Below are 24,786 nucleotides of genomic sequence, written 5' to 3'. Positions count from 1 at the left end.
CAATGGACACGCAGAACTTATAATCCGTGACGCTAATATGAGTTAGTTCAGCGAAGAAAGAGTAACTTAAGGTGATCCACTTGCCATGCAATTATACGCCCTAGCAACACTACCCATAATAAATCAACACAAATCAGTATTACCCAATGCTGGTACGCGGATGACTCCTCTGCTCAAGGAAGCTTTAAAAGCCTAAGACAATGGTGGGACAAAATTAGCCAAATAGGTCCTGCATATGGCTACTTCTCTCAAGCCAAAAAGTCTTACCTAAACGTGAACGAGAATGACAAACAATATGAGCACAGATATTCAAAGGTATTAACGTAACTATAACAACTGGATCACGCTTCCTCGGTAGCTTCATTATTGGTGAGGGAAAAGAAAGATTTGTTAACAATAGTATTGGAAACCGTTCTCACTAAAGCAGCCTAATTCAATTAGTCATTACTATTGAGAGTTTTAGAAAACGCTAATCAATCATTTGAACCTACGCACCAGATTTCTACCAAATCTGGAGGCGACGTATCATCGCTAGAAGCCGATTTATTCTCATTGCCAGTTCACAAAGGCGGTCTAGCCATCCCTGCACTTTCTAAAATGACTAACTTAAGTTACGAAAACTCCAAGTAGGGTGTACAACCCTATCATCTGCCTTAATTGATAATAAATATCTGGACCTCCCTCAACATCACACATCCCTCAGAGACGCAAGAAAGGAATGTTGGAGAAATAATTATTCTGAAGACGATGTTCTAATGGAATCTATTCTGTACAAACTTTCACACACGAAAAAACGAGCAATCGAGAGTTCAATTTTCACGAAAACTAAAGAAAATCTTCCGTTTGACTCAGTAATACTGACAAGGAAAGACCATTTTGACTTATGGCCTCTAGAATTTAGAGACGCACTGTCAATGCGATACCACAGAACACCTGTCTCCTGACTTCAACGTGAGTCAAAGAACGTGGTCAAAGAACCCATTATCACCGAAGGCGACGGTGGACTTCGCGGGGACCTCTGCTGCCACGGCGTCTGGGATGCACAGATGGAGGAACGCGGATATCAAATAACGATTTGATATCCGTGTCGTAGACATCGACGCTCCCTCTCTATATCTCACGTCCGGTAGCATCCGTCCTAAAATCCGCCGAAGAAGAGAAAAAAGAAAATATTTACTCGAACGTCTGTGAAAAGTGTCCCGCAAAGAAGACCAGCTATACAAGACGGTATCTTATTATACAGTTTGATTGCCATTCACATTACATTATTTCGATAAAAAGCAATTTGGCTTTTATATACTGTATATATCATGTACGTAAATAAATGTTATTTCAATTGAAAAAAAAAAAAAAAAATTGGCTTTTACATTCAATTAATTTGTGTAATCTAGTGCTTCGGGCAGAAGGATTACTATCAGCTACGGTTTTAAATAGTTCTGGGTGTTTTTTGACAAATAATCATATTTCAGAAATATACATACAGGGCACAGGAAGACTGTTAAGCTTTTCAAATATTGGCTTGCATGAATCTCTCCTTTTAAGGCTGCCTAGTGCTCGTATACATTTCTGTGAAAAGTGTCCCGCAAAGAAGACCAGCTATACAAGACGGTATCTTATTATACAGTTTGATTGCCATTCCCATTACATTATTTCGATAAAAAGCAATTTGGCTTTTATATACTGTATATATCTTGTATGTAAATAAATGTTATTACAATTGAAAAAAAAAAAAAAATTTGGCTTTTACATTCAATTAATTTGTGTAATCTAGTGCTTCGGGCAGAAGGATTACTATCAGCTACGGTTTTAAATAGTTCTGGGTGTTTTTTGACAAATAATCATATTTCAGAAATATACATACAGGGCACAGGAAGAATGTTAAGCTTTTCAAATATTGGCTTGCATGAATCTCTCCTTTTAAGGCTGCCTAGTGCTCGTATACATTTCTTTTAAGCCTTAAAAGCTCTGTCTACCGATACCGAGTTTCCCCATATAATTGTTCCATATCGTAGCACAGATGATACATATCCATGGTACGCTTTAAGAGTTGTCTCTAAGGATGCAATTCTTACATTAAATCATTTTACGGTTCAGACTCACTTGTTTTAGTCACTCGCGCGACATGTTTCGGAGAGCCTAGGTCTCCTTTCTCAAGCACTAATAGTGAGTCTAAACCGTAAAATGATTTAATGTTAGTATGTCTCACAACAGTTTAAATTCGATTGATGCAATTCTTAATTTTTTTATGTAGTATAAAAAGTTTAAAAAAAACACTTGACAATGTGTTGATGTCGGTAGGTAAAAATATTTTGAAACCGGCTCTATATCGATCAATTGTGCAAGACCACAAAGTCAAAGGTATACTAAAGAAAAATCTATCTAGAAATAACTAAAGTTAGATCAAGAAAAGTTTGCAGAGATTATGACAGCACACGCAGTGCCAGTGTTATTTTACGTCATAATCATCATCATAGCAGATTGACGTTTAAAATAACACCTGCACTGCGTGTGCTATCAAAATCTTTGCAGACTTTTCCTGGTTTGACTCTAAAAAACACAATTCCAAGCAAAGCTCAATGACCAGGTTTGAATACAAATGTCAATTCGCTGTATCGTCAGTTCAAGTCAATGAACCAAATATGTTTGATTGACGCCTACAATTGGCTATATATTTTGAAATGCGTTCGTTAATGTATTATTTTTACCCAAACTCTGTGACCTTTAACCATTCATTAGAAAACAATTCACAGGTCATTGAGTACAATTTACTGTTTGGCTTGTAACATACGACGTTGAACGAGTTTATATTATAAAGCCATTAACCCGAATACTTACGGTTAAACAAACAGAAGTATATTTCACTAACTAGCCTGTTTCAGACCAAATTATTTTTCCCTACGGCATATAAGGTCATGGAATGGATTCATTAAGCCTAGGACAAAGTATTTGTAATTCAGGGACGGTATTTTAGGATAAATGGGTACTGATTTTTATAAACAAGTTTCTCTTATAAACTGAAATAAATGTCATATACTAAGAAAAAGTGACCAAGGCCTCCAGTGCCCAAGGCTAGAATCGAACCAGCGTCATCTGCTTGGTTCACATACACCCTTTGAATTTCATCGCAGATGTATGCAGGGTTCCTCACGATATTTTCCTTCACCGAAAAGCTAGTGGTGATTATCAATTAATGATATTCCGTACATAAGTTCCAAGAAACTCATTGGTACGAGCCAGGATTTGATAATTTAAATAAATTACATTATATCAGAAAAATAAATAATTAAATTAGGTTTAATTTAAACGTAAACAATTGATAATCTACCTGAAATACACAATAAATAACTAATTCTATTTCATTCTAAACTAGTGATGACCACACATATACATCCTTAAAAATTTCCTATATTTATCATATAATTATGTCACCAAGAGGGTTAACAAGAATGCAAAAAATGTAGGATTTAAATTTATTTGACATAAAAAAGACAGAATTTCAAAAGTGTAATCCATTTTCAGTTTCACTCTTAAGCATTTTTCTTTCCAGAGAAGTTATTAGAAAACAGTACTTTTGATTGACACGTTTAACTTTGCGGGCTTACTTTTATAGCCCGACTTTTTAGGGTTCCGTACCCAAAGGGTAAAAACGGGACCCTATTACTAAGACTCCGCTGTCCGTCTGTCTGTCTGTCACCAGGCTGTATCTCATGAACCGTGATAGCTAGACAGTTAAAATTTTCTCAGATGATGTATTTCTGTTGCCGCTATAACAACAAATACTAAAAACAGAATAATATAAATATTTAAATGGGGCTACCATACAACAAACGTGATTTTTTTGCTGTTTTTTCCGTAATGGTACGGAACCCTTCGTGTGCGAGTCCGACTCGCACTTGGCCGGTTTTTTTAAATATTACTTCTGAATATCTGTATTAATAAAACGGAAATAATTGTTTCTTGGTGGGATTTCCTTTTGTTACTTAGCCTTGAAAAATTACTTCGAGTCTTGTTGCTGTCGGATTTTTAATCGTAACAAGAATCGTAACTGGTAATAATTTTACTTTTACAATTGACTGTTCTTTATTTTTAGAAATCTAATTTTGATGAAAACAATTTTATTTTATACTGATTAGACTCTTTACATATTTTTTATAGATACCAATGTATACCGATTCTATAATATCACGTATTTCTTGTTAAACAGCGATTCAACAATATCTATAGTATTTATTTATACCTATAAGTACCTGGGCCATTTCACTTAAAATTAAATACACGACTTTTTAGTGTTCCGTACAAAACTTTGTTTACGTCTTATGGGATCACTTCGGTCTTGCAAATCGGTTATTGAAATATTCAATAAAAAAATTCGGAAGGATTCGAAGCGGAATGGAAAAAATATCGAAAATACTCGTGATTCTGAAAATAAATATACCTACGTGAAATTAAAAATAATGGTATAACTTTAAATAAATAAAAAAACATCAAATAAAACTATGATAACGGATTATATCGCGTATATTTAATTTATAATTGGGTGTAGGGTGTAGGGTTGGAGCTGGCGTAGTTTTTATCGCGTATATATGTATCTTTACTTGAAAAATAGTTGTATTGTATAACTAGCCTTATGAAACGATTTTGCATGTACAACCAGCCTTAAAGTTTGTCTATGATGGTTCATTATTTTTAGTATGTGGGTATTTTTGCACCCGTTGACCATGAACGCTGTAAAGGATTCGAAACGTCGGGATGTATTATAAATTCAATATACGCGATCCGTTTTCATAGTTTTATTTCATGAGTAACTATCGCGGTAACCGAAGACTATTAAAAAATCCACCTATATAAAATACTAACTAGGTAACCCATTAAACCTAAAAGCACTTCAAAATTACACAACACAAACACGGAACTTCCGTATTCTCTTGTTTGACTTGAACTTGAGTTACTAAATTAATTAATACATAAGTGCGTAGTTAGGGCCCATATCTGCGGCGCAATTATCTGAGTGAGTTGTACTGTTTACTCTGCAAACTCCGTGTGCTGTGCTAGGGTTGCGCAAGCGCTGGCGAATCAGCTTTTAGAGCTAACCACTGTAGCATGACCTTGAGATACGGATTTCAAAGTAACGGTCCATTAAAAATAATATACTTATATTTTGTACAAGAGTCCGTCCAAGCTAACTTTACAGTGATTAAGGCGAGGAAGTGCCTCTTTATACGTCGCATCTGCACAGCAGCTGGAAGGTTATAATTATATTGTCATTTATAAACAAAAATGTCTGGTAACGAAAATCACAACTAAGAGTAAATGGAAAAACCGGGCATCCGGTAAATAATGAATGAGTTTTGAGTGGCTGTGAGTTATGCGTAATAGCAGGGATGATATGTTCGCTTGAGCTATTCACTTGGTACATGACTGGTGCTGCCCTCCTTTTGTCAAGAAGCCAGATCGTCAGAATCAGTGCGGTACCGCACCGACTGTACCCATCCATTTGCTGCGTCTTGCAACACCAACGACGTTGCTGTATGTGTTCCGATTACACTACCTTACGAAGATCGAGGACATCGTAAAGTATGTATGAGTCAAGTCCGGATTCGCCCAGAGGGTCCCGAAGTTGGAATCTCGACAAAATGCGAATCTACATTCCTTTTTTGGTGAGCGTTCCGACTGAACGTCTAGCGACCTTCACCAAGGAGGAGTTTTGGCCGAAGTGTGTGAAGTTTCGGCGGTTCCGCGGCTGGCTCCCCGACACATCGGGGTTGTGAAATGCATCGCAGCCATAGTGTATGTTGTATATAATATGTATGCTAGTTTTAAGGTCCAATCTATGGGCCAATAGTTGCCTGAAAATAAAGATTTTCATTCATAATTCATTCATTAGTGGGCTTTTCTACGTTAAATCACATTGAGTAAGATTAGTTCAAATGGCTGCCGCTAGCATTAAGGTGCGACATTCTATAAGATTACGTGTTTGTGACAATCAGCGCCACTTCTCTCTCCACCGACTTCGCACCTCGCCAATAGTCTTGTACGCTCTCAATAGCCACTGGAATGACACCAGTACAGTACCATCAGATAGCTGTAATTGCTCGGCCATTGTACAACTTGATCTTGATACACTGCTTCGGCTAGGTTAGGATACTGCGCTCATGTTGGAGAGGTTACTATAATAGGTATTTACATTGAAGCTCTTACAGAAAGTGATTATTCTGTGCTATACACAGATTTCAGGTTGTGAATGATTCACGGTTAGTTTCACTAGACTTATATTGACCACGATATGGACCGTGATTACCTTTTGTATTCACAAAAAATACAAAAACAATACAAATGGTAATCACAGTCTATATACCGGTCAATATAAGTCTATTGATACACACATTTGAGAACAAAAGTTGTCACAAAGGGTGGGTTCTCTAAATCATTGCCGAAAACGATTTGGCCGAATGTCACTTCGCAACCACTTTTTGTATAAGAACCTAATTGTTGTCTCTGCCAAACAGTTAATATTTGATACCTGAATCTGAGCTGGGCGGGACATGTTGCTAGGCAGAGTGATGGCAGGTGGACTAAAATGTTAACGGAATGGTGGCCGCTTTCGAATGAAAGAAGCCCCTGGCGTCCATCGGCTCGTTGGGTGGACGATATCCGGAAGGTTGCGGGTCACTTCTGGATGAGATTAGCTCAGGACCGGGACAAGTGGCGTACTGGAAGAGAGGCCTATGCTCAGCAGTGGGCGATAAAGGGCTGATATGATGATGATGATGATGATGACCTGAATCTAATTTACATCTTGGTTTGTGATTTTTTTATTTCTCCATTCCTGGCTGGGTGTGGCGTCTCTTGTCTTGTCTTGTCTTGTCTCCATAGAAGAAAATAACTTGTTTGGATTTGAAAAGAGGAAAACGTGATCTGGTACAAGGTCTACAGAAAAAAATTGTTTCCTGCTTCAATAATTTACCAACATTGGAAGAAAGGTTTGAAGTTGGCGTACTCTCGTGCTTCCAAACCTAAGCATTCACATTTATTATCTATAATAATTAGATTACTAGTCCAGCTACGCAAAACGTAGAGTCCTGGTAGATAACGCTATATTAATCCTTCACAAGCTTTGTTATCCCTCTAAATTATGATGGAGAATTACCATAATAATTATTCCTGACCTTATTCTCTAATCTTCATTTGACGTATCAAACTTAGATTAAAAACGAATTGATTAAATACTACTGTACATATGTGTATACAACGCATTGATTTTACAATTTTACGTCCTCCTTAGGCCTCACCCAATGATGTCGTGTAACAAACAAACGATAATTATACAAGGTGTAACAAAAAGATTAATGATCCGTTATCTGCTATCTATTATTTGCATTCTGACATTTCTGACTAACTAACTTTTATTTATGGGGTAGGTCGTCCAAATAGGCCAAACATTCACACATTTTTTTTCCAATACCTTGTTTTGTACTCGACTTATATTTGACCGGGATATGGACTGTAATTGCCTTTTGTATTGTTTTTGAGCTCCCGATATTAATATAAGTCTAGTGAAACCACAGTGAAACTAACCGTGAATCATACAAATAAATAGGTACAATACTAATAATTCCTTCATACGTTACAGTTTACAAATGATTTGCTTTTGGTTAGTTAGGTTAAGTTAGGTCAATAAAACGTTTCTGATCACACTGCTTAATCTGCCTAAGCTTAAAGTTCTGAGGTTAGAAATTCTACGGGCACTGTTGGTCTATTTGCTTAACTACTGTTATTATATTGGGCATATTGACATTATATTAGTATTTAATGTTATTTTCTGAATTCGGCCACAGCTTAGACACACTTGTTGTCACCTTGCAAGCAAATTACTGCCGCGATCCAGCCCCTATGGATTTAAGCGCTTTCACCAAAGAGTATTGAATAAGAAAGGTAAGCACTTAAGGTTAGTTATGAAATATTTATGTTTAAATTTTTTTTAACAAAAATATTACTGACCACTTACTAATCGTTTAGTATTTTTTGTTCTTATGTTAAATCGAAATTAGCTAAGTAAAATATACGACAAAGTAAAAAACAAAAATAATATGATGAATTTACAAGTTGTTAAGAAATTGGTATTCACATTATTTTAAATTTTAGGTAGGTAGGTTTTTGTGAGAATGCAAGGCGACTTTGTCAATGAATTCATTCAAAATTTCTCCATGCAATTTCGCAGCGCACTGTACCTCGTTATTTCGCATGTAAGGTTGCATATAGTTGTAAGTCATTAATCTTAATTTCTTACTTTGTTTGTTACTAACACATATATGGGTTGTAAATGCCTGAAATAAATGATTATTTAATTTAATTTAAAATTATGGGATAATGGGATAATTTATGGTAAAAAGTACAAATTGCGGAAACGCTCGGAACCACGGAAGATACAACGTTAGGTCATATGAATAAATGCTATGTTCATTAGGTAGTCAAAGGTTTGTGTTTCAGGTCAAGATTATTACTTTTGTAAATAACGCGTATATCGTAATGATCTATAAAATCCCATGTACTTAGGCGTTTGGACATTTTTCAGTCCTTAATTTCTGATGGGACAGGAATACACGAAATTATTATCATATTGTGTGATTTTTTTTTGTTTATTTTTATGCGAAAATCAAAGCAATTTGAATTAATAATGTTCTACTTAATTAAGGCTGTTGCGACAAATACTGTCAAGTTGCAAAAGTAAGACTACTAACACTTAAAATACTTACATACTATTCCTTAAAATACTATTCCTTTCTATTTGTAGAAGAATAAATATCGCCCAGGTTATAAATACTAAAAATAAACAAAAGCAGTGTCAAATATTGAGGCCTATTCTGTGCATATAATTTTTCTAGTAGTTAGTGTAAATTAAAACACATTACGAATATTAAAATAATAACCTGCAGTAAAAAGTATAGTGACCCTTTTGACAGACAAAAAAACATTAAAAAAATTACTTGAGCTGTGTGAACATCTCCACTATAATTTGTATTTGGTTATGAATATCTGATCAAAAACGTCAATAAAATTAGCCACTACCTAAATGTTATTTGCAAGAGATCGCTCTTTAGCGATTAGGCCGCCTGTTGTTTAGCCCTTCTTATATTAGGTATGAGTGTTCCTATGCAGGCTGGCCCAAAAACATGTGCATTCCAGTTGCTAGGAAGGTTTTGGGAATATACTGAGCAACTTTTACTATGGGACTAACCACGAAATCGCAAAAAAAAATTACCCTCCCATAGAAAATGGACCAGCCAAAATGTATGTAACAGCCAATTTTTTTTCGCGATTTCGGGGTTAGTCCCATAGTAAAAGTTGCTTAGTATAATCCCAAAATCTCCCTGGCAAAGGAATGCACATATTTTTTGGCCAACCTGTATATACTGATTTATGGTTGTAAAATAAAGAGGATTTGTATTGTATTGTAGGCCAACCGTCCTATCCCCTCTGATTTAGTCGCTCTTTGATGATATTCTCACTTGCAGTATCCGGATCTACCTAATTAAGTGCCCGCAGTTAATGTCCAAGAGATTTATAGTCTCTGCTCTCGGTACTTATCAAAAATTAAACCTCAACTATGAACACGCTGTATATTACGAGGATAACTCCAGAACTACTTACAAATGAGGTGTAATAATCACGATTTCAGAGAACTAATAGTGAATAGTATTCCAATTATAATTTCAGTAGAAATAAGTGCTTAAATATCAGATTAAAGCATCAAATCATTACCATAAAAATAAAATTTCTTTTTTAATTTACTGAGCTCTGAGATATCTAAATTACTTAGGTACTTTTAATTTTAAGTAGACTCAGCACGCAGATAATTATCACTCGCAACGCCAAGCAATCGCATTAGCAATAGTTTAAAAGAGCCGGTAAAAAACCGGTCAAGAGCATGTCGGGCCATGCTCAGTGTAGGGTTCCGTAGTTACCCTTCCGCCACAATAGGCTAAACTGGAGCTAGTAGTATACAAGATTTTTAACAAAGTGATGAAATACACCTAATGTATAATGAGCATGACTGAAATAAAATAAATAATGAAAAACCGGCCAAGTGCGAGTCGGACTCGCGCACGAAGGGTTCCGTACCATTACGCAAAAAACGGCAATAAAATCACGTTTGTTGTATGGGAGCTCCACTTAAATATTTATTTTATTCTATTTCTAGAATTTGTTGTTATAGCGGCAACAGAAATACATCATCATCTGTAAAAATTTAAACTGCTATCACGGTTCATGAGATACAGACTGGTGACACCCTACAAAAACGAACAGCTGCCAGAAAAGTAGGTTAAGTTAAGTTAGAACTACGACTGCCTACAAAAACGAACAGCTGCCAGAAAAGTAGTTTAGGTTAGGTAAGAACTGCGACCTCATACAAAAACGAACAAATGCCAGAAAAATAGATTAGGTTAGAACATAACATTAAGATACATATCATTAGATTATGAAATTCATTTTATAATCTTTTATATTTACCCGACGGACTTTATAGTTACTGATTATTTTACCGTATAAACACAGAAAGAATGAGTGAAAAGCGCTGATTTATACAGATTATATACAGGATTGAGAAAGGTATGTTGAGATGGTTTGGACACGTGGAAAGAATGAGTGAAAGAAGGCTAACAAAGAGAGTGTATAAGGGAGAGGTAGAAACGGGAGTTGGAAGGGGCAGACCTCGGCGAACTTTCTCTGATCGGATCGGGGAAATCCTGAAGAAAGGCCAGGTCAAGAGCACCCTAAACCGGCGAGCGTGTATGGGGAATATTATGAAAGTGAAGGAAGCGAAAGAGGTATGTCAGGATCGTAGCAAGTGGAAATCCGTGGTCTCTGCCTACCCCTCCGGGAAATAGTCGTGATTATATGTATGTATGTCAAACACACACTTTAAAAACTATCAAACAGCAATTCCATCATACTCTGTCCGTCTGTCTGTTACCTCTTCACGCTTAAACCGCTAAAGTGATTTAGATGGAATTTTGTATGCTGATAATTTGAGAACCACGGAAGGACAAAGGGTCAATGATCGCGTTGTTTTTTTTTTTTTTGGGAAAATATGTCCATTTTTTATTTTATTTGGCAGGCTGAAAGTAGAAAAAAAATCGATTATTAAGTATATTTTAATTTCATATTTCTACGTTCATTTGGATGGTTAAAAATGGTGCCAACCTCCAAAATTGATCTAAGTAACCCCGGTTTACGGCATCGGGAGCATTACATACTCTAAATAACTATTGTTGAAAAAATACGTTTATTTATTCAAATTAAAACGACAACGTGTACCTAAACAATAGTTAGGGACCCGCAAAACAATGGATTAGGTTTTGTTTAATATCAACTTAATTACATAATATTTCAAACTTTAGAAAATCGGACATACAATAAAGAGGTTTATTCTGTTTGCATAACAGGTTACATTTCTTCAAGCAAGAACGTTACTTTTGACACTGACTGACATATCCATGACAAATCCAGATCAAATTCATAAAATGTTTTTGCAATCAGAATAAGTAAATCATGCACAATATATATATATAGGTATATCAAAACTAGGTTTGTTTTGCAGTCAGAGTTTGATTATTAATAGTTAAGTTTCATAAAATATGTCCCACAAATTATTGCGTTACCTGAGGGTCGAATAAACTTCGGTTTAGTTGGGAACAATATTCCCGGCGTTTAAATAAATTACCAAAAATTTCGAGGATTATCAAAATAAAACTTGTTTGAATTTTAAACGTTATTTGATAACAATGATAAAAAGCAGTACCTGTTATTACTTTAAAGTACCAGTAACAGCGCTTGTCAAATAAATTGCTTTGAAAGAAAACGCATTTTTTTCTTTTAGCATACGGAACCCGCAGTTTTTTTAAATAATGTCCTAGCCATCAACTGCATAACTTTATAAATAGTGCCCGCTATAATTACGTTTAATTCTAGCCACTGCTGCTATCGTCGACAGTTGGCTTCACGGGAACTAATAACATTATTAGAATCATGGCACCAACACCTCAAGAGACGGTTGTGGAGCGCCCCGTCCCCGCGCCCCGCTCGTTATCGGGGGACGAAGTGGTCATAAGTGGGATGTCTGGGATATTCCCAAAGTCCGATAGTGTGCAGGAGTTTATGGAAAATCTTTATAATAAGGCGAGTATTTGAATGTATAGTACTTATGATTATGGGAGAGTCAGTTATATCATACCAGTTTTTACTTAAACGTGGATATTTTGTTTATGAAAGTAGTTGCAAATGTGTTTAAACGTGGTGCCTTACGTGTTAATAACTATGTTGTTTAATTGGAAAACTAGAGCTGATATGATTTAATTTTCGGTACAATATAGCCGACTAACCTAGAAATGGCAGTGCAGGTTATTAAAATAGCGATGGAAAAGTCTTACTTACTTACTTACTGCTGTGGCGCGACGACCCGAAGTGGATCTTGGCCTCCGACACCAAAGACCGCCATGCTACTCTGTCCAAAGCCGTTTCTGTCCAGTCGATGGCGCCGAGTTCGCTGAGGTCTTTCTGCACTTCGTCTCTCCAGCGGTACCTAGGGCGTCCAGACGGTCTTCGGCCACTTGGTACTCCAGAGTACGCCCTCCAGACTACGCGATCTTCCCCCATCCGGACTACGTGCCCGAGCCATCGGAGCCTGGCGGCTTTCGTTTCTCCGATGATGTTCGGCTCGGACACCAGATTTTCAATCTGGTTCTTGCGGAGTTTCCAGGTTCCATCCTCTCGAAGTGTGGGTCCCAATATCTTGCGGTAGATCTTCCGCTCGGCTACCAGCAACGCGCGCTCCTCTTTTTGTGTTAGTGTCCAGGCTTCGCATCCGTAGGTACATGAGAAAAGTCTGAACGGTCTTAATCTTGTCTAACTAAGTCTAGAAGTATAAACTTTAACTTGGTGGCTCCCTATTATAATTATGAGTACCTAAATACTTAAAAACCAAAAATTTTTCGGACCTTTTATAACGGTTAAATCCAATAGTATGGAATAAAACACTTTACACATATATTTTATAAAAATACAGGGTTTGATGCTGGGTGTTTTATTATTGTGATCTTAATGTGGCTGGCTTGCTGTACAAGTTGTACTGATATTTACTACTAGTTTGAAGTTTCATGTTATGATAGCCATAAACAACTTGCTAAAACAGTCTGTTCTAGTCAAGTTTTGAAAACATAGTTTGAACTTGCCCGCTCAGAATTGCTAAATTTGGTATAACTACCGACATAGGCTAAATTACCTCTTGATTGGACTACAACCCAGAAAGTTACTAACTGACAAAAAAGTACCTATAGGTACCTTATGTGTCTTACTTATCTAAAACTTTTTCGCAGGTGGACATGGTGACAGACGATGACCCACGCTGGGTGTTCAACCACCCCGAAGTACCTAAGCACCTGGGCAAGGTCTCCGGCATGGGAAAGTTCGACGCGCAGTTCTTCAGGGTGCACTATAAGCAGGCATGCGCCATGGAGCCGATGAGCAGGAAACTTTTGGAGCACGCGTATTCCGCCATCTTTGATTCTGGTAAATATAATTTTTTCCAACCAACCAAATTTTTCCTTGGGACCTGTTTTTATATATTTGCTCAAGTTAAACACAAAAGAAACAATTCGTAATGAATTAATGATTACTTAATGCAGAATAGAATAGAACGTAAAGTTCATTCTATGGCATTTCTAAAATATTCATGAAGTTCTACGACTATCTGGAAGTCAAGAAGTCAACATTCAGGTAATGAAGATGTAACTATATGAAATATAATGTAATGTTATTAACTATGAAATATAATATAATAAAATATTTAATATGTAATTAATCGTGATGTAAAATGTAAAAATATGTAATCTTCAATCGTAAGGTAAATTTAACAATATTTAATCTCCAATCGCAATGTAAAATTCCATTTTAATGTAAATTTAATAATATTTGATCTCTTATCTAATGTGAAATTCAATAACATGTAATATAATCTTTAATTGGAATGTCAAATTTAATATATTATGTATTGTAACCTATAATCGTGATCCTTAGCTACTTATTACTAATTACTTAGTTAGTAAGTTACGTAGATAAGAATGTAGTTAATTAGTGAGTATTAAGTTGCAGTGCCCTACAGGGTTCATAGCTGATCAAAATTATTATGTAACATCTTATTATGTACCTATGAAGGCAATAAATGACTGAATACTGAATACTGAATGCATATTTGAGTCTGATGACGTCAATTAACCAAAACAACACTAAGACTAGTGTTTAAAAAAAAATAGTGACGAATTACAATAGTACATTGTAATACAAGTGTGCTACGTTGGCCATTACACACGAGGCGATATTGTGCATTAGCAATCAGTAAAGTTACCTTCTTAACTCAGGCAGATAATATACTGAAAAAGCACGCGTGTTTAATATCTAGTATTATGAGCCAACAATCGGTGGAATAAAAACGTCGTTCTGAGCAAGTAATGTGTTGAAAATATAATTATGGAAGCAAGGTTTTTTACAACGAAGGCAAACAATAGGGATGTTGACAATTTTTTGGAATAGTTTTCATTTTATAGATAGACACGTAATTATTGCAAAAAAAATTTTTATTCATTAATTTTAATAAAAAATCGGCTTTATTAGTTTAGTGTTTAAAATGTTGCGCAAAAACGCTCCAAGCTGTCACGTGATCAGAATGACGTAACGATGTGATAAACAAACTGCTGTCAGCGCCAGAGGACCACCAGGTTTGACAACTTGTCTGTGCGTGTTTTTCACACCGTGACGTCACGCGCTCTGATTTGCGTTTGCAGTCACGTAATGCTGGGCATTATTTTAAATACTTTTAATTATTTTAAATTAATTTATTACGCATATTTACACTTACAAAATATGATTTTCAGCATTCTAATAGTCCCTGCTATGGTAAAACATAACATTTTATATATTCGCGATTCATGTCAACAACCCTATTATGGAAACAAGAATTTTAAATGTATAATGGCGGTGTAAGTGTTTTTATGTAAAGTTTTTTTTTATTAAGTTCTTACTTTAGATAGAATCAACGTCTTCTCCAGTTTCCTAAGCAACCTCAGCATTTGTAACGAAATAACTTGTAATTTAATCTGTGGCATAAGCTAGAAGCACATAAGTGAATGCTTTAGTAATCAACAGTTTATAAGCAAACATAAGGCTTGTGTCGTGTGATAGCGTAAAGCGTAAATTTCTTTTAAAACAATATTAACGTTCATTTTATACCCATAGCCTACGGGCAACTATAGACATTTCCTGTCACTGTATTTAGTGCTTGAGGGACCAGTGCAGGGGCATTCCAAGAGAATGTCCCTTGCGAAATGCTTTTGCCTTGTATGACAGCTAATTCAATCAAATCCGTAAAGCTCGAGAATATACTGCCAATTTGTTAGCAAAGTCATGAAATACCAGACCCAATATAATTTTCTCAGCCTGTTCAGAACTATTAGAAGAACGGCGTTAGGGACATTCTCGTGGAATGCACCTGCAGGTTCTTCTGTCTATGTACATAGAGAATCATCAACTTAAAACAAACTGTACTTACCAGTACAAGAGTGAAATGTATCTTTTCTTATTACTAGGAATCAACCCAGAGCAAATCCGAGGAAAGAAAGTCGGTGTTTTCATAGGATCTACCTTCTCTGAGTCAGAGAAAATTGTCATTTATGAAAATATCCAGCGCCACGGCTTTGGTATCACTGGGTAAGTGAACAAAAAAACTTTTATCTACTTGAATAATAATGTGCCAAATAGAAGTAATAATATGGCAAGTAACGCTATGGTAAGTATAACAATAAACCAATATTTAGGACGGTTGTTGTACGACTTTTAATCCGAAATTCGATGTCGAATCTCGGCTCGGACCATTGAGGATTAAATGATAATGAAATTAATTACAGATTCAGAATTTTGAAACATAATATTGCTTTACTATCTATGCTGGTCAGTACTGCAGTATATTATCAGCGCGTGACGATAACTAGATAGGAGTCACAGCACGCGATTATCCAGTTAGATAATGTTATATAGCCGTAGATTAACCCCCTTATTCAAAAAAATTATCAGCCTCTTACAAACCTTAAAATAAAATCAGAATGCACACCTGGAAAAAATCATCACAAAAATTTTGCGTACTTACATTACGCATTTCCCCCATTTTAAAACACACTTACAAATAACATTGACGTTAACTAGGCTTAAAACCTTTCTTAGTGTTAGTAATTGGCTCTTTAAAGTCTAATTTTCTTACTGGCCAATACAATCCTCAGATGCACCTTGTATTTTTAAAAACCTGTTGTTTTTGACCCGCTACTAATGGAGCCACACCTTTACCCAGTTAATGTTAAGTCACTAGACCGAGCGTGATTAAATCCGTTGTTTAATCAAATTTGGCCTTAATTATTTTATAAACTTGATTTTCGAGGCAATTCGTTTTTCTTTAGTATATTTCTCGATGTGATAGTATTATGAAGTGAATATTAAAATTTAAACCTCAAAAGAATGCAGTCGGGGTAGGATAAAGTTGATTTCAAATACTAGTAGTGAATAGAGCAGACAGTTCAATGCAGCTACGTTCTGCCACTTATGTAGTGTTTAGTTTTAAGTTTGTGAAATGTAGGCATGTTAGTTTATAAGGTATCTGTAAGATGGACCTTGTTGCCTGATCCAAGCTTTAAATACATCGATAAATTGATAAAGTATGAACAAATTACACTAGACACGATAAGGATTTTTTTAATGTTCATATTTTAGGGTTCCGTACCCAAAGGGTAAAAACGGGACCCTATTACTAAGACTTCGATGTCCGTCCGTCCGTACGTCCGTCTGTCACCAGGCTGTATCTTATGAACCGTGATAGCTAGACAGTTGAAACTTTCACAGGTGATGTATTTCTGTTGCCGTTATAACAACAAGTACTAAAAACAGAATAAAATAATTATTTAAGCGCCGCTCCCATACAACAAACGTATTTTTTTTGCCGTTCTTTCGTAATGGTACGGAACCCTTCGTGCGCGAGTCCGACTCGCACTTGGCCTATATAAGAAAAATAGATAAAGAAGCAATGGCAAATTGTACCTAAATTCTTAGAACAACAAATGTTCTACTAATATTGTCTTCGGTTACCGCGATAGTTACTCATGAAATAAAACTATGAAAACGGATTATATCGCGTAACTATATTGAATTTATACTACATCCCCATAAATGCATGTAATGTATGTGGGAATGTAGTATAAATTCAATACACGTGATACAATCCGTTTTCATTGTTTTATTTCATAAATGTTCTACTACCAGAGAACATGAGTAAAACAGATAGCAAGAAATAAGACGCGCAAGGTCAGAAAGTCGACCTGAACCAACTACTTATTGCCTAGACACGGGCCTGATTTACGACGATCCGTTAATCAGACTAGTTAATGTTAAAGGCTACCACTAATCTAAGCAATTTACGCAATAACCTAGTTTTCAATTTTGTATATAATTGGATGTTTGTTGCTGAAACATACTGGAATTATTGAACGGAAATCAGAAAACTGAATTCAAATGGCTGATTAAAAAAACTAAAATACGACAGAGAACGTTTTAGTCTTGTAATCTGTCTAAAGGGGCCCACTGATTATCAGTCCGCCGGACGATATCGGCCTGTCAGTTGTTCGGAACTGTCAAATTTTTGTTGACAGGCCGATATCGTCCGGCGGACGGATAGCCAGTGGGCACCTTAACCGTCTAAGTGTTAAGAGGGGCCTTTTGCTTGGGCCTTGCCAAAATGAAAATCGTATATCGACAAACGCGAAAGGACAAAAACCAATGCATCGGGATGATAGATGCTACGAATAGTCACGTGAGTATTTCCGTAAATTATTTGAGTTTCGATAGGCGTTTTCTATCCCTCTGGACTGGAATTTGATCTGGTACCTTCTACATAATGCAATCCCTTAAGGGCTTACGACGCCCTCTAGCCATCTCGTTTGGTTCGTACCTCCTATACTAATATATTTTTAAAAATAATGTAATTTGTTTCCTACTAGTATTAACTAGTTCCCGTAATTTGGCACGTTTTTTTAACAAAAGCCTGAAAACTACTTAACTCGTATACAAAAGTACCTATATTGTGAAAGTTTTACGAAGTTCGTTCGAGTACTTTGTAGAGGATAAGTTTGCGGTTACTTACCAGTTGCTTTTCGGTGAAGGAAAACATCGTGAGGAAACCGGACTAATCCCAAGAAGCCTAGTTTCCCCTCTGGGTTGGAAGATTTGGATATACTCCATCTTTTGTATGGCGAGAAAAAAAATTGGTTGACACAAAAAACATAGGAAAACGGACAAAAATCAAAATATCATGACACAAAATCATCGAATATTACAAAACTTTCATGATCTGCGTATCGAAAAAAACCTATAAACAGTCACGTTTCAACACATTACTTTTTGTGGCGATAACTTTTTTCACTCAAAGCTGCCATATAGTTAACGTTTTACAACCTAACCGGTTGACACGTCGCTTGTCATTATTGGTCATAAGGGCCAACTAGCCCACCCTCCTTTGGAATCGTTATAGATACTCTAAATGATAGAGATTTTATGCACTTAATTTGTTATACATATACCTAATAAGATCATTACCACTTTTTTTTTTTATACTACGTCGGTGGCAAACAAGCATACGGCCCGCCTGATGTTAAGCAGTCTCCGTAGCCTGTGTACGCCTGCAACTCCAGAGGAGTTACATGCGCGTTGCCGACCCTAACACTCCTCTCCCTCGAGCTCTGGCAACCTTACTCACCGGCAGGAACACAACACTATTAGTACACTATTACCACTTATTCATTCCAATAACTTATCAAGTTAGAATCTTAAAATCTGATCTGATACTGTTTCTAGTTTGTTGCTATGCATACGTACAACCCCTTAAAATTACACAATTTTAGATATATAAATGTATGCTGCTCACCCTTTCAATTTGTAACAATAATTCACATATTACAAATTAATTCGATAATCCAATAAACGAGCAAACAATTTTATTAAACCGAAGTAGAGGGTGTCGAGTGCCTGAGGCATGTTGCTACCCCTAAATATTTGGGCTAAATTCTGTTAGCTGCGTAATATAGTTTCATAATTCTGATTGACGGACGTATGCAATTTAATACCCTAGTAATACTATACCCACATATAAACTTATACCTATATGTGTATCACAAATTGATAATCTAACCCTGGAGAAACCCTTTATCAGTTGAGATGAAAATAAAAAGCCTTTTTATTCCGTAACCACTTACACAAATTATAAATAACTGATAATTATACTGTTTTGTATAATTTTCTATTTGTTTTGTTTTGTTTTATTTGTGAAAATCTCCTGCGGGCTTACAGGTGACCCCAAAACGCTCACAAGATAGTTATATTATGTAAGAGATAAAATAACTATACAAATAATGTCAAACTACCTATTTAATAAATAAATTAAATAACACAATTATATAAAATTAAATTTAATTGTGTGTGCTAACGAATAAATTATTTCTATTCTATTCTAAATATTATTTTATGGATACTAATCTAACAAAGTGTTAGGACCCCTTCCGGGTATAGGCCTCCTCCAACCTCTCCTACCGTTCTCGTTCTTGTGCCTCTTGTGAGTAAGTTGCTCGGCACTCTCTCTAGTCTATGTCGTCTGCCCAGCGAGCGCGGGGACACCGAGATCCTCTTTTCCCACTTGGTCCCTTCTTGTTAATGGTTTTGTCAATTTTTCATCTGGCAGTTGAGAATACCGTATGTAATTATTTACCCAACCGAATTTAACAACAAGCTTATAGAATTAGGGCCGGTTGCGCAAAACTGTCTTTCAACACTTCTTCCTTCTTTCTTTGTCTTTGTTTTGTGCTTCTTCAAGTAAAATGTACGCACTTCAAATTACCCACTGTCCAACTATGTTTACCACTACATCGTTACTGGGTAATTTCCAATACGACTTGGAACTCCAGAAGTGTAATGCTGTTACGGTAGATGTCGCTAGGCGCCTCCCTAAGGCGAATATAAGGGAAATGGTGGAAATATTCGCTGTCATTGGGTAAGTCTTGGTAGCTCAGTTGGCAGGGGGGCGTCATGGTAGAATGTTCGCGATCCCATCAGGACGTCTCCCCAAACGGCATATTGTGGGAAAAGCCGGTGTGGGTTTAGTGGGTAGGCTTCTCCCCCTCTTTTCTCAATGGAGGTGATAATCCCACATACCCCCCATAATGAGCCCACCTCAGGTCAAGGGGACGATGCGTAACAGCATTCTCACATCGAAAAAAACAACGCGTGTTGGCCTAGTTCCAGAGTACTTAGCGAGCGCCACTACCGCAATCTGAGGGTCTATCTATCGTAAAACAAGAAAATCGAATTTTTGTTATCTAACATCTCTGTCACTCTTGCATATTCGAGCGATAAACAGGCAGATGGCGAAATTTCGGATTCGAGTTTCCCGGTAGATCCCCTGTAAACAAACCGCCTTAAATCATCAATGTCATATTATATTATCTGAAAACTCACCTATTGCTTAGGTGATCAGGCGATTCGTCAGCTCGTTTGCCTCCTTTATCATATTTAACAAAATAATACCTGCTTAAATATATCGGACCAGTCAACTCCACCACTCATCGTTTTCATTACAGATATCCAGAAAGATATTATAAACAAAAATGAAGAACATAACACCGTATTGTTCTTGCTTCCCGATATTACATTTTTAAGCCTCACCGCCAGGGAATTTAATAAGCACCAATACAGCACTTATACCTACAACTACCAATACAGCACCTATAACTTATCGTCGCTTTTCGAAATTTTCCCAACATTCGTATTGCATCTCGTTCCTCTATATGGCAAATGAAAGTAACGTAACCACTACTCAAACCTAAACCACGAAATGAATTGACATTCTTACACAAATTGCAATGAATCTTGTGCCAATAAAATCGAGTTTGTTCAATCGCTTTATGGTTTACGATCGCTTCTAATTATTTAAACACACAGTTATTAAACTATTGTTCGATAACTAACTATAATTTACACATTATAAAATTTAAAATTAATTGGTTGAATTAGTGGTGTCATCGGATATTTAATAGTTATAATATAAATTAGGTATCCCATTCCAACATTGAAACTTGAGTATCGACTTGAAGACTCGTATAATTAAAATATTTGTAGTTAAAGGAATTATATATTTTTACATATACATACAAAGTTTCAAATAGATTTACGTCCATGGATTAACGATTTACATTAAAATTCGTGCACTGAATTATTTTTTGTCATATGTAATGAAGTTGTACGGAAGGCTTAAAAATAAATGTAAGTAGTTAGTGATGTATTTTTTTTAAACAAAGATTTATTAAACACAAATCTTGTTAAAGTAAAATAAATAAATCATTTATTCTGGCGAAATAAACCCTATTTTTACAATTTATTTCTTCTGCCAAACTGCAAGACCGTTTGTTGGCAGAGGGGCCCTTAAAACACAGTCTTAGCTAATTAGTTGCTAGTTAATTATTAAGTACATAGCCTACATAGGTACATCTTATTGCTTATGGTGGTAACTTCAATTTAATTTTGTTTAATAGAAACATTTTCAATTTAAACATCCTAAGTGATTCATGAAACATTCGGTATTTCATTATAAAATTTGGGGACCAAGTACTTTCTACTTCTTTTTCCATAATAATTATTGCCACACGACGGAACCTCTAACATTTTTTACTCATTGTTCTTGTTAATATAGGGCGATTTATATAGGTTTTAAATTCATCTTTATCGAACTGCTCTAATGCCAGCAACCTCCTTACTTCCTCATGCACCAGCAGCATACGTAATAATGTACGTTACAGCTTATCAATTACATTTTTCTACTCGTCGAGTATAATCTGTGTATTACGACTTCACATGCAACACTACAACCTTACTCTTTTCAACATCTTTTCAACGTTGGATAGTCTATGGCACTTCCGACTCAAGCATAAGAATTTTATCGATACGGTTTAGGCAATTATAAAAATGTTGAAAATAGAACTTCATACATTTCAGTAAAATATTTCTTGTTTAAGGAGACTTGATTCAATGCAAATTAGGCTACTTAAACACGCTGCTGCGTCGTATCTGCTTTGTGATTGGTCGGCCAACAATTGCTTTGTGATTGGTTGACCAACAATTGCTTCATAAGTCATAAACGCGCATGTGACACCCTTCATATAGCAACATCCATATCCTACGAAAACCGCTTAGCGTTGCTTGTTAGTCTCCATAGGCTACGGTTGCCAAAATCGAGAAAAAAACTGTTTTAAAATTGAATTTAGCGCGGAGCAGGTACCAGGGTCTCATGAGTTACGAGGAGGTGTTGTTGACCAACCCGCCGGGGGCGCCGGGCGTGGCGGCCGGTGCGCGTACGAGTATGAAGGTATCGTGGGCCGCGGCAGCTCGCGTATCTTAGCTGTATACTTTTGGTTTGTTTACTTAAGTATATGATTCTACTAGTTGAAAGTATTATTATTTTTTGTCTCGTAGAAAAAGTATTGTATTCAATAGTGATATAATCAAGCTTTTCAATCTCGTATCTTAACTTAAGCAACTCAGCAAGCAAATACTACCATGCAAATACTCTGCAACACTCGCCTTGCTCCGTGCGCGTCAAATAGTTTATGCATTTGACGCGACCCGGAAGGTCTCAGGTTGACTTACGACAGGCGACAACTTCAACCCGAATCCTCCTTAACTAAAAATATATCCAAGGGAACGCGTAGGTCCATGTTACAAGCAATAAAAAAAAAAAACACTGTTTTTTTTCTTTTTTAATCGAACAGTGTCAAGAGACGTCGCGACGTCGTCAATGTATAACGGGGAGTGCTCCGAGGAATTGTTCGGATTAATACCTGCCGCTTCTTTTCGCCATTGCCCTACGCGACAACATTACCATCCTCACCACTTAGATGGTTGGCAGTCCTCAACTGTGCGTTTCACTAGAAACTTCCTGCCTCGCACAGCTAAACTGTGGAATGAACTGTCGCCTGCGGTATTTCCGGACCGATATGACCTTCAAACCTTCAAGAAAAGAGCGTACTCCCATCTTAAAGGCCGGCAACGCACTTACAACTCCTCTGGTGTTGTGGGTGTCCATGGGCGGCGGTAGTCGCTTACCATCAGGTGATCCGTCTGCTCGTTTGCCTCCTATTTCATTAAAAAAAAAAGTCAAATTAACCAACATAAATTTCTTAGTTTCGAAAATTTCAAACTTCGCTTTTGCAAGTCGCTAAAGTACCAATAACTGCAACACATCAGTTGTAAATTATTTCGCCTGTAGTCGGGCTACTCGAATTTAAACTGTCGTGAGTCATGCTAACTTAGCTAACTTAATTAAATTTTGTGAGTTAGGATGTTGGGCTATGTTAGCCAATTTTTATAACAAAACTTCCGAGAGACACAGACATATTAAATTTAATATGTTTAATATTATGTTTGTAAGCCAATGTAAAAAATAATGAAATAGCATATTGAAAAAAGTTATTCATCAGTCATCCGCTGTCAGCTTGCATCTTGTTTTCAAATGTCAGTAACACACTCGCTACTTCGCTCTTTATAAAACTCTTGTATAACTATTTTCGCCACTCTTTTTTTTTATTTTACTTTCTATGAGCTTTTATATTTTAAAATAACACTTCTATTTATAAACGTGTTATGTAAATCTTAGTAGGTATTACTTTTAAAGTTTTAACCCTTTTACTTTTTCTATTTGTATAAAACCGCTTCTTATCGGATCAGCAGTATTGACGTAACAAATAAAGATGACACAAACATACCTACATACAAAATACACAGTAAAGGGGCCCACTGACTATCAGTCCGCCGGACGATATCGGCCTGTCAGTTAAAACAAAAATTTGACAGTTCCGAACAACGGACAGGCCGATATCGTCCGGCGGACTGATAGTCAGTGGGCCCCTTAATAGTGGAAGCAGTTATGCATCGCTCCCATACATAACCCAACATTTTTTTATTAAGCTATGAGCTTCATCATATATGTTCCTTGAGTAATTCTAAGAATTTCTAGTCCGGGAGGCAATCAGAAATGTGCATCTAGTCGGGGAGAGCGGGGTGCAAAAATGGCCACCGCCCGTCTTCTTTAAAAAAAAAATATTCTCGTTCTGGTGGCTACTAGGGCAAGTTTGGTATCATTTTTGTATAAACCGAAGACGTAGAATTCATTGCTGATATAAGTTTTTTTCCATTTCATAGTAATTTTACAAGAAAAATGCAAAAAAACACCAAATGGAGTTACTTGAGCGCGTTAGATATTGGTTGTGTCAGTCGCGCAACATGTCTGATAACAGGGGTATGTTAATCTGCCAGTTTACAAAGGCAACCCTATACGGGATTAGCCTATACGGAAGGATAGAAAATTAGGAAAAAAAAATTACTCAAGCGCGTCACATATTCAAAGGGGATGTTAAGTGGACCCTACAAAAGCGTTTTTTTTTTCAATAATCTGACGACTTTAGCGATCCGTTAGCAAATGGCAGGGTCACACAGTTGAAAAAAAAAACCGGCCAAGTGCGAGTCTGCCTCGCCCACCGAGGGTTCCGTACTTTTTAGTATTTGTTGTTATAGCGGCAACAGAAATACATCATCTGTAAACATTTCAACTGTCTAGCTATCACGGTTCATGAGATACAGCCTGGTGACAGAAAGACG

The 24,786-nt window shown here is 36.4% G+C and overlaps 1 protein-coding gene across 1 annotated transcript in view; it reads left to right on the top strand.

The window, feature by feature from the left end:
• Positions 1–12,026: 12,026 nt before the first annotated feature.
• Positions 12,027–24,786, top strand: part of LOC134747784 (fatty acid synthase-like) — a 50,467-nt gene continuing 37,707 nt past the window's right edge. The window contains exons 1-3 of the mRNA XM_063682426.1: positions 12,027–12,177; positions 13,374–13,566; positions 15,639–15,759. Coding sequence (XP_063538496.1) covers positions 12,028–12,177; positions 13,374–13,566; positions 15,639–15,759 — 464 coding nt within the window. The 5' untranslated portion in view covers position 12,027. The remainder of the gene's footprint in view (positions 12,178–13,373; positions 13,567–15,638; positions 15,760–24,786) is intronic.

Source organism: Cydia strobilella, chromosome 15 (genome assembly GCF_947568885.1).
Source record: "Cydia strobilella chromosome 15, ilCydStro3.1, whole genome shotgun sequence".
NCBI lineage: Eukaryota > Metazoa > Arthropoda > Insecta > Lepidoptera > Tortricidae > Cydia > Cydia strobilella.
Note: the sequence above shows the minus strand (reverse complement) of the source record. Positions and strands in the feature narration are given on the sequence as shown.